The sequence below is a fragment of the Lissotriton helveticus genome, chromosome 3_2, assembly GCF_964261635.1.
Source record: "Lissotriton helveticus chromosome 3_2, aLisHel1.1, whole genome shotgun sequence".
Lineage (NCBI taxonomy): Eukaryota > Metazoa > Chordata > Amphibia > Caudata > Salamandridae > Lissotriton > Lissotriton helveticus.
Genome location: NC_136062.1, coordinates 123,070,169 through 123,088,477, shown reverse-complemented (window position 1 = coordinate 123,088,477; position 18,309 = coordinate 123,070,169). Strand labels below are relative to the sequence as shown.

Sequence of the window (18,309 nt, the reverse complement as noted above, 5' to 3'; positions counted from 1 at the left end):
CCACTGTACCTGCGGTCGGAGTGAATGCAAGGGAGGTTCCCTCAGTCAGTGATGTAGAGTAGGAAAGGGAGCCCGGTTCTTCTTTACAAACATTATCCCCACACTAACCTGCCACAGAAGAACGCCTTTTATCTAGTATGAATAACAATGGAAACAAGTTAGCCAAGCTAGTCAAGATCGTGTCTAGATAATGTAATTGTATGTGAAGGAGGAAAGCATAAAAAGGTTTCCAAAAGCTGACAAGATTCCTTTCTCAAGGGAATTTTCTCAAGAAAATGTGCTCAAACTCTGTAGGACGCGTACAAAGCCACATTCAATGACAATTATGTAACAAATCACTAACATGTAGGACTCAGATGCAAATCAAGGTAGACCCTGGAGTCCTAGTTACCAGATTTAAAAAGCTGATAAGGAGACAAAAAATACGACGAACGGAAGAGATGCTTCCATACAATGTACTTCTGGGACTCAAACAAGAAAAATATGTAAACGCAAATGCACTATTTAGAAGGTAAATTCCAGAGGGAGCACAGCCTAGAGATTGAAACACACGTTTAGAATATCGACTGTTGCTTGAGTATTTCCTGACAACAACCTACTGCGGATAGCCCCGTCTCCAATAATTATTATTATTATTTTTTAAAACACAGGGCCTGCCCAACCACAACACATACTTTACAACAGAAAACAAAGAATACACACACCCAAAAAAACACACTTGTCAGTTAAAGCCTTGTTTTTACATAAAACACAGCCTGAAGGCACCCCTAGCAAAATCTACACTAGCCTCATTTTATACATCAACAGAGTAAACGTCACCTCTATAAGATTTAATCCAGTGCCGAGAGAGTGTGTGTGTGTGTGTGTTTTTTTCTTCCAGGAGTCCAATGCAGCTTTCACCACCCTTTGCCATTGCCACTGACCGTACCAACAGAAAAGTGACAATTAAGACTATTTCAGGCCCCACAGCTGTAAGAATGGCTTGGGTGGTAAGCAGTAATTTTAATGTATACTGATTTAACAAACACTTGTTTCTGTGCTAACTTCTAAATTAGACCAAAACAGGTACCATGTGGCAGAATGTCGTAAGTGCCGAGCACCGGAAAGTACTTGCTCAAATTAAGCACCGATTTCAACTATGTACCATGGTAGTGCTACTGTTTTGATCTGTGATTATTTGCACCAAGAACCCAGTTAGGCCCATATTACACATCTGTAAAGGCATGCAATTTTACTTCATTTGTTTTGGCCGTGTTCAGTGACATTATCAACAGTTGTGTTTTGGTTCCTGTAGGCAAAATACTGACATTACTTACTACCACAAAACACCACAGAAGACATGCAGCAAAACTGCACATGGTATATACGTCTAACATGGCTATACATAGCACCAAGATATAAATTAGCTAAGATCATGCTTAGAAAACCCATTGCTTACATTTTGCTATATTTGCTACTGTTCTGGGACTATCTACTGCAAATGCATACACGTGATAGTGCTGGTGTGGGGTTCCATTGGTTATACACTGGGTTGCAGAATCAGGGGGCAATCAACTGTAAATCTGGTTCACACAGGCGCAAGGTAGGACTAGAGCGTTTTTATATGTATATATGTTATTCCTGCAGTTATTTTAACAAACATATTCCCCCTCCACAGCTCGATCAGTTACCGCTGAGAAGCCATAGGGCACCTATGCGCTTTATAAAACTATTTAACATTAACTTATGGTCAAAAAGTAAAATTAGTGAGTTGGCTTTATAGTCTACAGTAGGTTTCAACCAGAATTCACAAAATATATTTTAAGTCATTCTATTTTTTTTGGTATATTGTTTCAGAAATATACCTTAGTGCTGGGCCAACATACACCTACGTTTCAAATTAATGAATCTGTTAAGAAGTACTGCGCTCCTGAAAATGAGAATTTCAATTATTCTCAGCCCATGCCAAATAAGCTGACGGACTCCTGCAGGAGAGCTTCACAAACGCATCTAAGACTCCATCTGGAAGTCCAGGGCTGGATTATGTGTGGAATCATGAAAATATGTAGGTAGGAGAAATGGGGGGGGGGGGGGGGTCGGGAGACATATTCCCCCCAGATTTTGCAATAAGGGGGACACTATCCCCCACCCACCTGATTTTTAAGTGGAAACGGATTTTAAACAGTGGGCGGTAGAACAAGTCCCTCTGAAGCACAGCATCTATATCTCGAATTGCTGTAACCTGAGGAGCAAACTCTGTGGAGACACTAAGACCTATTTGTTATGTTAAATATTTAATTGCAGTCATTGAAGTGTTGAGCTTTTCCTAAAATCGTTCAGGCAGAATAAACTATTATGTGTTAATGATACACTGCTGGCTTAGCTGACATAAGGAAAAAAATTTTTTAGGCGAGGTTCAACACCACAATAAGTGCTAATAAAATAGCAAAAAATAAAGGTCTCGGAGCTCCCAGAGTGTTTTCTCCTGCTTTATGATTTCAGACAGGCCTGTTCGGTCACTGTGTTTGATCTTAAATGTCTGTGGCAGTATTCCAAATATAAAAGCACAACGATAATTCTTATATAGTACACGTGTATAGGGTCAGTTATATTCAAAGTGTGATGAGCGTATTTATTGAACTCGAAATACCAGCACTGACATTAATTGAATAAATAAATACAAAACAATGACCTTTGGTGTTAAACGGAAGACAAAAGGATATAACCTTACAGTCTCGGCACTATACAACATTCTGGACTCAAATCCCAGTTTCGCCACAACCCACTGCTTTATTCCATTATGCATCATTTTCCTTTATCATCCAGTTTGAGAGCACCCTGAAGTAATTCAGAACAGGATCTGCCAGCTAAAATTACCTCATTGCTATTTGGTTAATATTGAAAAATCTTTCTTCACATTAATTAATAATATAGGCTATATAAATAGAGAACATGACATTCTGACATTTGGGTGACTCGTGGTAATGTCATCAGGGCATGGGGGTATTCTAAAATGTTTAATTAAAAATAACATATCACTTTCAATAAATGTCACTCAATTCAGTGATATAATAGCATGCACTTAATTGAGACACTAAGATGTTGAAAAATACACCTTTTCCATTATAAAGTCTTTATCATATTTTAGGACATTTGTTGCCAGATTACATATTATGATTACTCATCTCTTGATTGGTCTCTTGTAAAAGACTCTCTCTAAGATAGTTCATATCCACTCCAGAATTTAGTCTCCCTTACAGCCTTCAGTCAAAGCCCCCACTCACCACACAACTATTTCGGTCCAGAGGCACAAATGTACGTTATTGTGTAAAATATGTTTAGTAAATTTTACTAGTACACAAATTCAAATTTCTCTAAATATACTGCAAGGTCAACTTGCTTAACTTTGCAAAACAACACATTTCCATGACATCTTTACAAGTATTTGATAAAAGAACAGAAATGTATTACCAGCGTCGTCTGTCGACTACTTGAGCCATAACTGGAGTTCAAACTGGCGACTGGTCCACCATGAGAAGACCCCAATAGACTCTGCAAGTCGGCAAGCCCGCTGGCCACACTTGTGGAGGGACCCACTGCATGGTTCCGTAGAACGTGAATGGCATCGTCAAGTCGGTCCAATCGATCCTCCATCCGAGACTGGAGAAATTGGAAAAGTTTGTGAATGTGATTTTTTTGTGTGCAAATGTCAGGCTCTAGTTCTTGTCAAATACACATGTGTTACTTTCTTAGATAATATACTAAATGGCAAGCAATACCAGATAGATAAATGTAGGAATGAGCATAACAACCAAACACAAATGTAGGAATGAGCATAACAACCAAACACAGGAGGAGGAAAGATGCCAAGATGAGGAACTGACTGAATGATAGGGATACAAGATGCATGGGTGGTGCAACGAAGCATGGCTACTGCAATATTAATATGCCTTACTTTTTACAATGCTGTTGGTTAGTAAGGGCTTGCAAAGCAACGTGTTCACAGAGCAACAGCCAATGCAGAGTCTGAGAAGTGCATGTGTGTGAAGGATGCTCAGACTGCAACTGCCCCTAATAAATCAAATGGCCCATCCTTTTTTTTTGACTGTGCAATCTGGAAATTTGAGGCCACTTTACAATTCTATCAAATGTAATAAATACTGCTAAATTCATCTGGTATTCTTATTGTTAATGTAAGATTATTGCTGAAACCTACTTCATAAACATGCAATTCCAAATACATCTTTGAATTCCAGAAACCCATTATTATCTGAGTTTGGATGAATTAAAAATGTACCAGCGCAGGGTATCCAATGTAAGCTTTAGAAACTATTGGATAGACGCTAAATAAGATGATATGGGTGTTCGCATCTCAGGTTATGGATTAAAAAATGTTGCCAAATCACATTTTTGCTTCTGTTCTTTTTTTTAACCCTGCCTGTGGTTTCTGGCCGTGCTCCATTTCTGAAATGCGCGAGTAATGCTTTGATTGCAATGTATTGAAAAACTGCTCGCTCTACCAATAGCAGAGCAGTGGGAGGACAGGGTTTTCAATTTGCTATAAACGTGAGGGGAGAAAACTCCTGCATACAGCACAGTCATATGCCCGTATGCCTAGGACAGTTAATTATAATTGAACAAGCGAGTCTTGGATTGTTAAAGTAGTAATGTAACAGGGTGGGTGAAAAAAGGCAATTAATTCAGATGCAGTATGAAAATGACTGATGATGTATTTCGAACAATAATGAATATGGTTAAATATAAAGTTGAGCTAACACAATATAAATGCCCCACCCTATTAAAAATAGAACGGTGAAATATAGTGGAAGATTTTTTTTTTAAAGAATTAAATTGTATCAACTTAAGACGTAAAATGGCACCATCTAAAAAAAAAAATACTACCTCACAGACATCCTTTAAGAAGGACATTGCATCTTGCAAATGCTCGTGAAGTTGCTGCTCAACTCGATTTTTCTGGCAAAGTCAAGACAGAACAGGAAGCAAAGCACAGGTTAAGATGGATTCCAAACAAGAGAAGAGGCATCATGCACATCAGCAGTCAGCGTTAGTACACAGACCAAAGAAAGCTGCACACAGCTGTTGCAATGCTGGCATTAAAAAATGTAAACGCACTGCACTACACACGTAAAATAAAAAACATGTCCTGTACTGTCAGATTACCACCATAACGCGGTGTGTTCCATCACTTATAGCAGTAGCTAAATGGCTTGAATCCCTTTTTGGACAACACATGTATAAATAGGTTTAATTTAAATGCCATCCACCCCAAAAATGAATGCCCATTATAGATGCAGTTGCTCTCATATTTTAAAACCATGCAAAAAACAAATGCTTTTACGCCATCTCCCGTGAAAACAAAGGTGAGCTGGCAGATGACAATGAGCTCTTGGCTGGTGAGAGCCTGGCGGAATTCATAACAGGCCTTTCCTACCAGCTGTCTGTGGAATCGAAGCCCAGGGCCACAGAACAGATGGCCAGACACACCCGACATGTTTAATATTGCTCAATCAAGCCAAAACATTTGTTAGCAAATAATTCACTGGTAAAACTATTCTGAGGATTTCTGCAATGACATGCCCGACTTGCACACACATCTGCCCTCTGAAACTATTAACTAAAAAACATCAGTTTCTAAAAATATTATTACCAGGGAGTGAAGAGAATTTTCATAGTTTGGCGAGGAAGGGGTCGGTCCTGCTGCTCTCGGCCACTGGCTTGCACCTGTCGAGAGAAGTTGGGTTAATTATTAGAACACTAACACTTTAGGAAGATCTGAGTACAAGAAGACAGAGGCAGGTGAGATAAATGAACAGATGGCAACCAGGCAACGTGTGCTACGATACGGCCTGAAAAGTTGCCAGACGGTGTAGTATTCCAATGCGGAAGTAAAAGTAGGGGGAATTTATGAATGATGCTGTGAAACAGGTTAGGATCACATACAAAAATACTCTGCAGTGGCAAGAAATCTTTGAAAACGTCTGTAAACAAATACTTTGTCAAGTATTCAGCAGCAAGCAGGTTTCTATGTTTTGCTTCATTCTTACCGCAGTTGTAATTTCGCAGCACTTTTAAAAACAGGCCCTGCTTTTTTGCCCGTTTTATAGGTTCCCCGTTTATCGACCAAGAATGATGAAATGCTGAGCGGTCCCTGCCAGAATTCGAAGTTGTAAAATGAGATCCCAGAGATATCATTAAGTTCTTAACCATTTGATCTTCCTTGTCGGTTAAAAATTGACATTTGGCAGGCTTGAATCACCCCTGGCAGCACCAACTGCTATAAAATTAAATCAGTAACAGATTATAGGCATATGACTATTTCTCCCCTCTAGGGCAGGTGTGACCGATGTAAATCTTGGAGGGCCAGACCCATGCAAGATTTCCAGGATAACCACCGACTCTGGAAAAAAGTGACTTCCACTCCAGACTGAATGCTGGTGATTATAGCTTAATAATATCACTGAGCACAATATACATATTTTTTTAATCACTACAATTTGGTGAACTCCGAGCACAGCTAGGAAGAAAAATATTTAAAGAAAATAATGTACACAGTCCCTTGAGATAAAGTCTCCTGAAAATGTACTATACTTGCTCTAAAATAGTTCAACATTAAGCTAATCTAAAAGCAGTTAAATATGCCAAAAAGGTATCTGACAAGTACACTGATGGTAAAGGTCAGCAAATTAGTTTATGTAATTGCAATGCTAAATAAAATATTGTGTACATAACTAGTCAGATGACAGTAGCACAAATTCGAAAAACTATTTTTGAAGTGGTCAAGCGAAATATTTAAATAGGCTGCCCCTTTTCATTTGGACTACAGTTAAAGACCCGTATAAAAGTTCAGTTTTGTGAACAAAAATTCCTTTTGTATAACGCGTTATTAATTTTTTAAGTTCATGTTAGTGTTTTTAATGTATTTATTTTTTACACAAAACATTCCTTAGCCAACGGACTTGAGGGGGCACACAGCACCTAAAAAATAACGAATATATTAATTAACAAAGAAAAAGGCCTAGACTGACAAATAGGCAACTTCCACAAGGTTGAAAGACATCCAACAAGAGGAACATGAATAGATGACTTGCTTTGACCTCTATTAGCTGCAGCTTATATTTTATCACAGTGCTACAAAAATTGGCGGGTGGCTTTTGGGGCTTGAATCAGACATCAAGGAAAAAATTATCCAAAACAAGCCCAAAGCAGAGCCACTTGGCTTTTGGGGCTTGAATCAGACATCAAGGAAAAAATTATCCAAAACAAGCCCAAAGCAGAGCGACGTCCTCCATCAAAAGTGACAAATGTTGAAAATGGCAGGGTTTAAAAAAAGAAAACCCTACATAATACGTCTGCCAAAAATAACAGTTTTTCTTGTGCGCACCGTTACTACTCCCAATATACCAAGCCGAGCAGTCAACTCACATTTGCCAGGCAATTCATTTGCGCGTAATGCCCATTTGGTTTCCCCATAAATCAGGTACCATATATTTTAGTCCTCAAAGTTTTAGGCAAGAGGCCAGTTCCACTTTAATGGCAACCTGACCTTTCGAAATTCACCTGAACCATGAGGTTCTCATAACGAAAAACAGAATAAACTACTATGTTCCTAAACTAGGAAAAAATTCCAGGCTCTAATGTTATTGAAAAAAATACTGGAGAGCACGTGGGTTTCAATCCCACAGCCCAAAGTTTCCACTAATCAACTTAAAAATACTGGACAGAGGCTTTCCTACTCTCTCCAGGAGGCTTTTGGTGATGTATACGAATCATGCTATTCTGATTGGCTGGTTCTATAAAGTACCCGCTGACCGCTTAAAAACACAGCGACAGAAAAGGAGAGAGTGTGGTGAGAAGTGTATGTAAGGAGACTGCCTACATAAACAGAAGGGTAGAGTCTAGATTACCTTTCCCACAGCAGCAAACGCTTGCTCACTCAAGGACTTTCAATGAGCCTGCCTTGCACTTCCTGGTCACTATAAACTCCCTACAAGGTAGCCTACCATGCTCAGATGGCTGGCACTCTTATGGAACACTAGCATGATTCATAAGTGATTACTTTCAGTTTGCTTCCCTGAGATAAAAAATACATTGCCTTTAATTTGAGACACAACTATCTAAGGAGAATAAACATTTAGAATCTATTCAATGAAATGGCCAACGCTTCAAACAGGCACGGAAATTCTCATTGGCTTCCAGCTGCCACCAATAAAGATCCACATCCCACAACTTTATCACATTTTTCCAAGTGCCATTTATCCAGCCTCTTACGATATAGGGCAAACCGAGCAGTTCCTTGGAAGGAGCAAGGTAATCTTCTGTGCCTAACATGCACGAAAGCAATGATTTGTTAAAACACACACACACACCCGACTTGAGACATGAGTAAGCAACCTAAGATGTATCAAATTATCTATCCAAAATAAATGGTACATGAACACCAGAGAACTGACTAAATCACAAAAAAGCAAAAAGCTTTTCCCTATTTCTTTTCCTATTAATCTTAATTCCAGCCATTATGAAGGGGAGGAATGAATTGAGTTGAGGTGACATGATTCGAGTGTAGAGGCAGAAGCTATATTCAAGCAATGTAGCCAGAGATAATACAACAACCAATTTCCATGAAGGTCTGGGCAAACTTTACATTTGACCTACCACCAGTAACATGGTTTGCCAGGAAAATCTAGGTAGCCCGAAATGATCATGGGCTGACGAGCTTCCAAATCCTGCCACCAACATGTGGGAGAATATCCAAGTAACTTTCTTGAATTTAACATTTTCCTGGTGAATTTGAGGATGTGCAGGTCTCTTCTGACCCGCTGTTAAGTTTGAGAAACATCCCACCCACTAGTTGTAGAGAGAGACAGTGTCTCGCCATCCAAATGATGTTACAGGCGGCCATCTGTGATCGAAAGGTGTTTAAATTACTATCACATGTTTATTATTTTTATCAACCTCTACAGATCCAAAGCATCAGTGAGGTGGAGATGGGTCCCTAATGAAATGGCAAAAAATTGTGTGGGCAATGAAACATGTCGGCTGCTCCAGTTAAAATGGTCTAAACATGCAGTTTCCTTTAACCGAGTGGGGACACTATTAAAATAAAGAATGTGTGGAATAGTTGCTCACAACTTACTTTTAATTAGGAGATTTATTCACCTTTTTTTCACATTATGGGGCTTAGACGTTTGATAGATGACACCATCATTTACACGTTACTTTCTCATCACTTCACACAAACCTAAGAGTTGGGTCACACGTCTTTCTTTTCTGTCAAGAAAGTTGCCGATGATGACAGAACAAGCAAATTGGTGATAACCAACCAGTAGATCCTTGGATGGTGCAGGCACTTTGACTTCTCTCACATTTTTTCTTTGGATGGAAAGCAAATTAAGCTACTTTTCACCCATATGTGCTGTACCTTTGTGCTTTAGTCCTTTACGCTAGTTTTGTTCTAAGACTTCTAAATTGCTTCAATTAAGACACTTATCAGCTTGCAACAGGAATCAGCTCCAGGAACACAATTAGGTCAGTTAACTTCTCACGCTTCTCCAGTTCTATATAGAACAATTACATTCTCAATATCAGCGTACTTAAAAGGATTTCACCAAATCTGAAAAATGACAATGAAGACAGTGGCCACTCTGTATATGTTAAAATTGGGGACAGTCCGCTTGGTCACTTGTGCATTGCATTAACACACAAACATGAACAAGGGGATTTACTATAGAACCTTGAGCTTTCGAATCTCGCCTCAAAGACTATGCTTTCTGATTGAACTGCGAAATTAACCTGCACAAGAGATTTCGGATGAATAAAAGTGAAAAAGAACTTTTGGTGGAAGGTTTTCATGGAGGTTCATAAAACGGAACCAAAGTTAATATCTATTCAAAATATGTTTTGCTAATAACTGTGGTGCCAATGTGTGAAGAGGAGCTATTGCAATCTCTAATGCACACATGATTAAAAGCAACAAAATGATGCCTTAATTGATATAATCACATTTATTTGCAAGCTTTTGTGAGAATCGTCACTTCAGGACGCTTCTGATGAAAAATGTCTGATCTTGCAGCACAACTTAAAAGGGTGAGTCACGTCTCTCTAGATGCTGTTCGCTGCCTTTGTGGTTGCTCTCAGTGAGCTATGCTTTGATGTTTACTTCTAAACCCATGCGGCTCAAGGAAACAAAGAATCAAGCAATATATTATCCATTCATTTTCAGTTGGATATTTACATGCTTAGTATCACTTTTGTCTCCATGTACCACGTGGATGCTAAAATGTTTGTCTCTATTTAACTTTGTTCTCCATGCACAATACGGATGTTAGGATGTATTTTTATCAGCATTACTAATCCTCATGCACAATGAACAGCACAATATATGAACTCCAAGACATTCTGCTGTATAACGCGGTGACATAATTACACAAAGCAACATATTGTTCTTATGGAAGGCCAATTGGTGTGGAAATGGTCATGCCACATCAGTGTCTCTAAAGGGCTGGTAGGTCTGCTACATGCTTGGCCCACATGCCCATAGTACCAGTGAGTGGCATGTAGATAAACGCTCTTGGAAGAACAGTAGCTTAGTAATACCCTTTAAGACAATGAGATGCAAATGAAGGTTGGCACATTGCATTTAAAGTCATTTTTTTAACTTTTTGCAAACATTGTCCGTCTAGCTTTCCTTTTAACTACATTTTCAACTAGGGTGGGTGAACTACAAGTGTGATTGGGAAACCCTGGTATTCATGAAGTGCTCTCCTGTTGCCCAGCAGCCAGACTCTGCAACTACAGCTTCTGCCTTAGGATGAAGATACCCACTTTGCTTATGGACAGTTATGCTAGTCCCTGCGGGGGTAGGATTATATACCACTTAAAGCATTATGTGTAGTTCATATTTAAATCATTTACAATTTCCAATATGTGTCAAAGTGCGCTATTCGAGCTCTTTCATCCACAGCATACTCTAGAGCTAGTTCAGCAAGAACGAGCATTATATTTATATTAAATACACGAGCACAAAATATAAAAAAAACAACCACCACTGGCAGACCTCTGCCGCAAATTCATCAAAACATTCTGCCCCATTCCATGCCGTAAAGTTGATCCTGCAGATTGGACCGTTGTAATGGTTTCTCCATTCAAAGGTGGTACATGGCAGCAATCAGATTAGCAGCAGAGGAATGAAATGCCTCTAAGCCAAGGACCTGCACTTGCTGCACAGTTAACTCAAGCTTGTTCGTCGTGTGCACAAGTGCATGCACAAAGGTTCCGCTACTGTCTGAAAGCAAACATGATCAAATGCGCCTAAGTGAGAGTCCCTTGAAACAGTAAGAAAATGTCATAACAAAGGACAGCTCTCGAATCAACACTCTCCAACTCAACATATGGACAACTATTGATCTGTTTCCACTTTAAAAAAAAAAAAAGTTAAATAAATTCTGGTGCTACCTAAGTGCCAACAACCCACAGACGGCCATCACATATGATGGTTGCTCTCCATGAATAAATGTAATCAGCATGAGCAAAATACACATGCCTTCTGTAGCCCCTTCAAACTCAGACCATCCCCAAAAAAGACATTGAATGATCTAAAATGGATTGCACTGTGGAAATCAGCCTAGATGCTGTCTTTTTTTAGGAGTAACCAAGGAATGGACATATGTTCCTGCATGGAAGAACTGATTTGAGAGGTGAGGAGACTGCCACAGAAGCATGGGTCCATGGTGGGAACATTTCCACGTTTCACCGCCAAAAATACCTGCAGGCTTCTCATCACATACTAGTTTTACTAGCTATACTACTTTTTGCATAACTCTTGATATTGTTTGTGTATGCCTACTCTTGACACATCTCTGTGTATTCAATTTCTGTTTCCCACATGATGAAAACTCAACATTTGTTTATAAAATTGGCTGTCCTACTCCTGGATAGTCTTTATGGGTGTAACCAAGTACCCGGGAATGGATAAGAGAAGCGTTTTATAACAAATAGTAATGAACAAATAGTAATGAACAAAGAATTACCTTAATGAGGGTGTTTCATTACTTCATGGAGATGTTGTACTACTGATGATAGTTTGTCGCACTCTAGTTTTGACCACATGGTATAGAGGACACCCTTACTATGCAAAGCTTGGGCCTCATTTTAGATTCAAAACGTTGTTGCTCTTATGTCAGTATTTTAATCTACCATCGAGCCCAATAACAACCCAAGAAATCGAGCTTTTACATAATTCCGCATGAATGGAATCACTTATGGGGAGGGCATAAGCAGCAGTCAAAGCGCATTATAAAAAGTAAGGGAACTGTGTTCCTGGGCACAATTGGGGCAAAAGCAGTGGGCATGTGGGCAAGATCAAAGGCATGGCTAAAAAGAACAAAATATTCTTCAACTATTTTGTTGGTCCTTCACCTTCAGGTAGCTACATATAAAATCACCCGCACCTTAAATGCCAAATAAATGCAAGTTGAACTTATCAATGAGAGATACACAATTTTGTTATGTAACCTCTATTTTTTAACGTGATCAATGCTCATGTTTGTGTTTGTAACAGAGCCACAGAATTGAATTCTGGTTGGTGCAGAGAGGAATAGTCACTTGTGGATATTTAGTATTATGAGGTCCCAGCCAGTGACAGAGAGCCCTATAAATGTGTAAGTCATTATTTTAATCTTGCTTTACATACAGTGCAAGTTAGGCTTACACAAAATGCGCAAAAAAGTGCAACCAAAATATAGATTTTAGTAATAGACTACTCCACAGGTCAGTAACTAAGAACTTTGCAATACCACTGAAACAGAATACAACAGAGCCTATGTGAAGCTTCAAGGGAACTCCATCAATTAAAGCAAATACTGACTTCCAAGCAGCCTTTACATTTGCGGATGAACCAACTACACACATTTACATTTCTTTCATACAGCAGACACTCTGGCAGGAAGGCTTGATCCTTGTTTAGCCTAAAACTGTTAAATATGCTTCGCTATTCTCAATAGGACACATTTTTGAGAATAGATGGAGCGTTGAGGAGTACAACACACCATAAACTAAGGTAAAAGCAATGCTCCTAAGAGAACAAAACAGTGCCAAAACTCTGGCTAGGTTTACTGTTACCCCATCCTGCCAACATTCCGAACTCCAGTTAAACAACAAATTCAAGTCAATGCTTCTTTCACGGCCCAGTCAAAGGGCCGAACAGCTGTTCAACATTTACAAGACAGCTGAGGCCACAGTGTCTGAGAAAGCTGCACTGCCTGGTAATAGCTCAGCCCAGCTGCCCCCGTTCATCATTTCTGCACTACAACTCCTCTTGCAGACTCTCAACACCCAGGCACCCATGATGCAGGTGACAGAAACGACTGCATTAGTGGGCATGTATCCCCAAACAAAGATCTGTGAAACGCTACACTCCGGCAGATTCCAGTAGCTAGTGGGAGCGTGGAAAGGGCGCGTTGCATCACCGCAGGATGGGGTTACCGGGTGTTGTGACCAGAGAACTGTGCTGACAGTGTAGGATGGAAGTGAGAACGCCGAGTCTCCAAATCTGCAGAAGTACAGGAAAACTGAAGACAGCTACTGCACATCACATGAGCCCCCGCCTAAGATTTACACTTTCAAAGCCAATACCAAAAATAAAGAGAGCCTACAGAGTATTAGTTCCTACTGCAGAATAGAGACTTTATTTTTCAACTTAATTAGAACTTATTCCAAAATTACACTTTAAAGCTACACATTCCTATAAATAAACGGATTTTTTTTTATCTTCACACCAACACAACCTCAGTTGGTGAGCAAGATCTTAGCGTATTTAATTTTAGCCATAACTATGCTTGTGGACACATTAATGGTTTTTAATGCAGCACACACACTAGGTGAATCAAGGAAGTACAGAAAAGAAATATCCAGAGAGCTGGGTTCTTCCTTTGCATCTAATAAGACCATCCCTTCCAATAAAAATATCAGCCATGCCGGTGATGGTTGCAGTATCATTAACATTTCTACCCAAATACTACATAACCTGGATAGCTGGGTAAATGATGTATGGCTTTATTTATTTATTTATTCAAAGTTTTATATAGCGCGAACAAGATCTTAACAGATATCAGAGCGCTTCACAGGAGGGTGAGTAGACATAGTAATTGGGTACAGTATAGTGAACGGTAGCATAATAGGATAACAATCATGTGCCAATAAGATACAGGTAAACACTCAGCTAGACAGTAAAATAAGGCGGTGCAGAGTCTTTGATCTAACTAAAATAGAGATCATGAAATAGCAGAGAACACTCAAATAGCCAAAAATATAAGACGGTGCTGAGTCTGAGCTAGCTACAATACAGGTCTAGAGATAACAAACATTCAAATAGACATTAGGGTAGGGCGGTGCAGAGACTCTGATCCAGCTGCCATAGAGATCAGTGGATACCAGTAAACCCTCAAAAGACAATACTATAGGACGGTGCAGAGTCTTTGATCCAACTGCAAAAGAGGTCAGTAGGTCATGAACAGAAAGTTATTGGATCACTAAGTATCCAACGTTACAAGATCGGTACAAAGTCTCTGAGCAGCAACAGTGAGGATCATGTAAACTTGGCCATAAGGATGGCTTTCACTTCTTTCTTGAAGAGTACAGTGGAGGAGATAATCCTCGTTTCGGGAGGGAGTGCATTCCAGATCCTCGGTGCCATTCCCGAGAAGGAGCGTTTGTAGGTTTTTTCCTGCGAGGTTTCAGGAGCAGACTTTTAGTACTTCTATTGGATCTCGAACCTCCTGATATAGTCAACTTTTGAGTGAGGTAGGTGGGAGCCTTGTGGTGTATGGCTGAGTGCGTCATAACCGCAATTTTCAATTGTATTCTGGCTTCGAGGGGAAGCCATTTCAGGGATTTCAGGTCAGGGGTTATATGAGAGTGTTTCCTTGAGCCCGAAATGAGTCTCGCGGCCGCATTTAGGGAGGCTCTTAGGGGTGCTGTTGTTGCTTGAGGGAGACCGCTGAGGGCCACAATTCCATAGTCTATGCGGGGGATGACTAGTGCTTGTACAGCAGTTTGGAAGTCCTTGGCTGGGAGGAAGGGTTTGAGTTTCCTCAAAGTGTTGATTTGAAAGTTAGCTCCTTTCGTTGCTTTGCTAATGTGCTGTTGCATATTGAGCTTTGCGTCAAGTGTGATGCCTAAGGATTTCGCAGAGTCCACGATGGTGGGTTGGACATTGAATGCTGTTAGGTGATTGAGCCATATTTGGGTGGTGGTAATTTTCGCAGGGGGTGTTATCAGGAGGAACTCAGTTTTCAACGCATTTAGTTTGAGGTGATTGTCGGCCAACCAAGATTGGGTGTTCCTAAGTGTGCAGTTCAGAAGTTTGATATCTTCCGGGGATTGTACCTTTAGGTATAGTTGAGTGTCATCGGCATACATGTGGAAGTGTACATTGGATGCCTGGAGCAGGGTAGCGAGTGGTTCCATGATGAGGTTGAACAGCGTGGGTGAGAGGGAAGATCCTTGTGGGACGCCTAAATCTACTGGCACTGGAGAGGACAGCACGTTGTTAATCTTGAACTTCTGGGATCGGTTGTGTAGGAAGGAAGTGAACCATTTGAGCATAGTCCCGGATAAGCCCATTCTGGTATTTAGGAGCTCTAATAGGTTCTCATGTTTGACCGTGTCGAATGCTGAGGAGAGGTCCAGGAGAATGAGGAGGCAGGAGTCGTTGCGATCCAGGATTTGGAGGGCGTCATCAATTATGTGTGTCATGGCCGTTTCCGTGCTGTGTTTCGCTCGGAAGCCTGATTGATGAGGGTCGAGGAGTTCGAACTGGTCAATGTGTTTTGTTAGTTGGAGTTGCACACATTTCTCCAACAGCTTGGCCAGAGTGGGGATATTGGTGATAGGGCGGTAGTTGTTTAAGTCAGCCGGATCAGCTGTAGGTTTCTTGAGTATGGGCGTGACTTGCCCCACTTTGAGGGAGTCTGGAAAGAGACCTTGCTGAAGGGAGCTGTTAATGATTTTAGTCCAGAGTGGGAGAAGAACGGGGATGAAGTCTCTAACAGCATTGGCAGGTAGTGGGTCTGTGAGGTGATTAGAAGGCTTCAAGGTGCCGAGCAGTTTGTGTATTGCTTCTTCAGAGTAGGTGTCGAAAGACGACCAGGAAGCGTTATTTTTTGGTTGGGTGTCGGGCATTTTGGTGATGCTCGGGTATCGTCTTACATCATTAAGGAGGTCACTCCTTATGTTGTCGGTCTTTAGCTTAAAGAAAGCAGAAAAGTCTTCACAGTGTGGGATGATGTTTGTTGTGTCGTTTGATAGTAGGGGTTGCGTCTTGGTTTGAGTTTTGACTAGTTCGAACAGCTTTCTTGGTCTGTTTTTTGCTTGGTCCAGCTGAAGGCTGAAGAAATCAGATTTTGCGCGCTTTATTTTCCTAAAGTAGGCATTTCTCTTGCTCAAGTATTTTGCGATGCCGCGATGAGGGGACAGATCTCCATGTGCGTTCTGCCATTCGCATAGCACGCCTGTCTTCGTTGAGTCTGCCATCATACCAAGGGTTCGAGATCTTGGTGGAGAGTCTTTAGTTCCAGTGGGGCGGCTTCATTGATTATTGAATTCATAGAGTCGAGGTAGTGGTCAGTCAGTGATTGAACATCAGAGGTGCCAGGAGGGGGAAGGAGGCTATTGGTGAGGTGGGGAGGCAGGGAGTTGGGGTTAAGGTTCTTCATGTCCCTTTTCCAGATCTTAGATTTGGTGGGTTGAGCCGAGACAGGTTTAACCTTTTCATTGATGAAGAAGGTGATAATGTGGTGGTCTGACCAATCACAAGGTTGGATTGCCCCTAATTGGGTGGAGTCTTCGTTGGCGATGATGAGATCAAGTATGGAGCCTTTGTCGTGTGTTGGGCTGTTGCATATTTGGGTGAGGTTAGACGCGTCAAGGAAAGATTTGAGACTATTCACCACTGCGTCTTTCTTATCGTTCCAGTGGAGATTGAAGTCACCCAGGTAGATTTGCGGGATCTGCCGACCAGCGTTGGATGAGATCGTGTCCATGAGTTGTTGGGTGAAGATGAGGTTGTCCCTAGGCGGGTGATAGATGAGATGTAGAGCACATACTGGTTTGCCCTCGCTGGAGATATCAAGACAGATGAGTTCGCAAGACGTGAGGGAGGGGGAAGTTAATTTAGCAACCGAGAGGTTGCTCCTGAAAATGCATGCGATTCCCCCGCCCGTCTTGCCGGTTCTGTCAAGTCTAATTATGTGGTAATTGGGGGGGTCTAATATGTCCATGATAGGTGTGGAGGCTTCAGTTAACCATGTTTCCGTCAAAATGGCTAGGTCAAGATCCATTGATGTGACGAGATCTGCAATTTTGGAGGAGTGCCTCTGGGCCGATCTGCAGTTGAGTAGGATGCATTTGAGTCTGGGGGTGAGAGGGGTGGTCGAGTGTTCTAGCGCGAGGGGTATTTTTCTGAGATTGCTGGGGATGGAGCATCTGCTGCTTAGAGTTGGGTGCCTAATGGGATTCGAGAGAATTGTGGGTATGGGGAGTTGTGAGGGCGATGTGCGCTTTACCGGGCCAAGGCCAAATGAGCGGAGGAGGGTGTCTAAGTCATGAACCGTCAGGGAGTTATGGGCGCGACGGGGGCTGTGTATGTTGTTGCGGTCGGGGATAGTGGGCCAACGCGGAGAGTGTGAGCCCACCCATTTCACCCCTGGAGCGAGCTGAAAGCGAGGGCCTGTGCGGAGGGTGTGGCCTTTGTTGGATACAGAGGTGTTGGTTGTAGGTCGGTGTTGTCTGGGGTATGTGTGGAGAAGTTCTTTGATGGTGTGGACCTCGTCTTTGACTTGTAGGAGCGTTGTTAACATCAGGTCGAGCTGTGAGCTGGGGCTAGCGTTGGAGATGAGGGCCGTAGGCAGGTTGTTGAATAGGGAGCTGGACTGCGAGCTGGGGACAGGGGGGTGGGGTGTGCCAGTGTCAGTGGAGTGTTCTGCGGTAATAGGGAGAGGAGTGGTATTCGATGGGTGAGAGTGTGGGCGAGGGGTGTGGGTGAGGGATGGGTCGGCTGGGACGTAAGGGCGGGGACGTCGTTGGGGGGCGATGCCGGAGAGTTATGGGAAGAGTGAAGACTAAAGACAATAGGGGTGTCAAGAAGGTAGTGGGGGCTGAGTATGGGGGGGTGGAGCGGGGGGGATGTTGAGGAGCGAGGGGTGGTGAGCTCTGTGTGTCTGGTTGGGGAGGTGGGGAAGTGAGGAGTGAGAATGGGGGGGGGATAAGGTGAGAGAGACAACTGCTGCGTAGGAGGGGAGATATGCTCCGGTCCGT

At 41.7% G+C, this 18,309-nt stretch overlaps 1 protein-coding gene across 21 annotated transcripts in view; it reads right to left on the bottom strand.

Annotated features, from left to right (window-relative positions):
• TCF12 (transcription factor 12) overlaps positions 1–18,309 on the bottom strand; it is a 797,238-nt gene that overhangs the window by 21,066 nt on the left and 757,863 nt on the right. For 12 of the 21 annotated variants that reach the window (XM_078684888.1, XM_078684889.1, XM_078684898.1 and 9 more), the window contains 3 exons: positions 5,648–5,721; positions 4,882–4,953; positions 3,451–3,639 (listed from right to left, as the gene is read on the bottom strand). In XM_078684888.1, coding sequence (XP_078541014.1) covers positions 3,451–3,639; positions 4,882–4,953; positions 5,648–5,721 — 335 coding nt within the window. The remainder of the gene's footprint in view (positions 1–3,450; positions 3,640–4,881; positions 4,954–5,647; positions 5,722–18,309) is intronic. The other 9 variants (XM_078684896.1, XM_078684897.1, XM_078684903.1 and 6 more) reach the window with 1 other exon arrangement.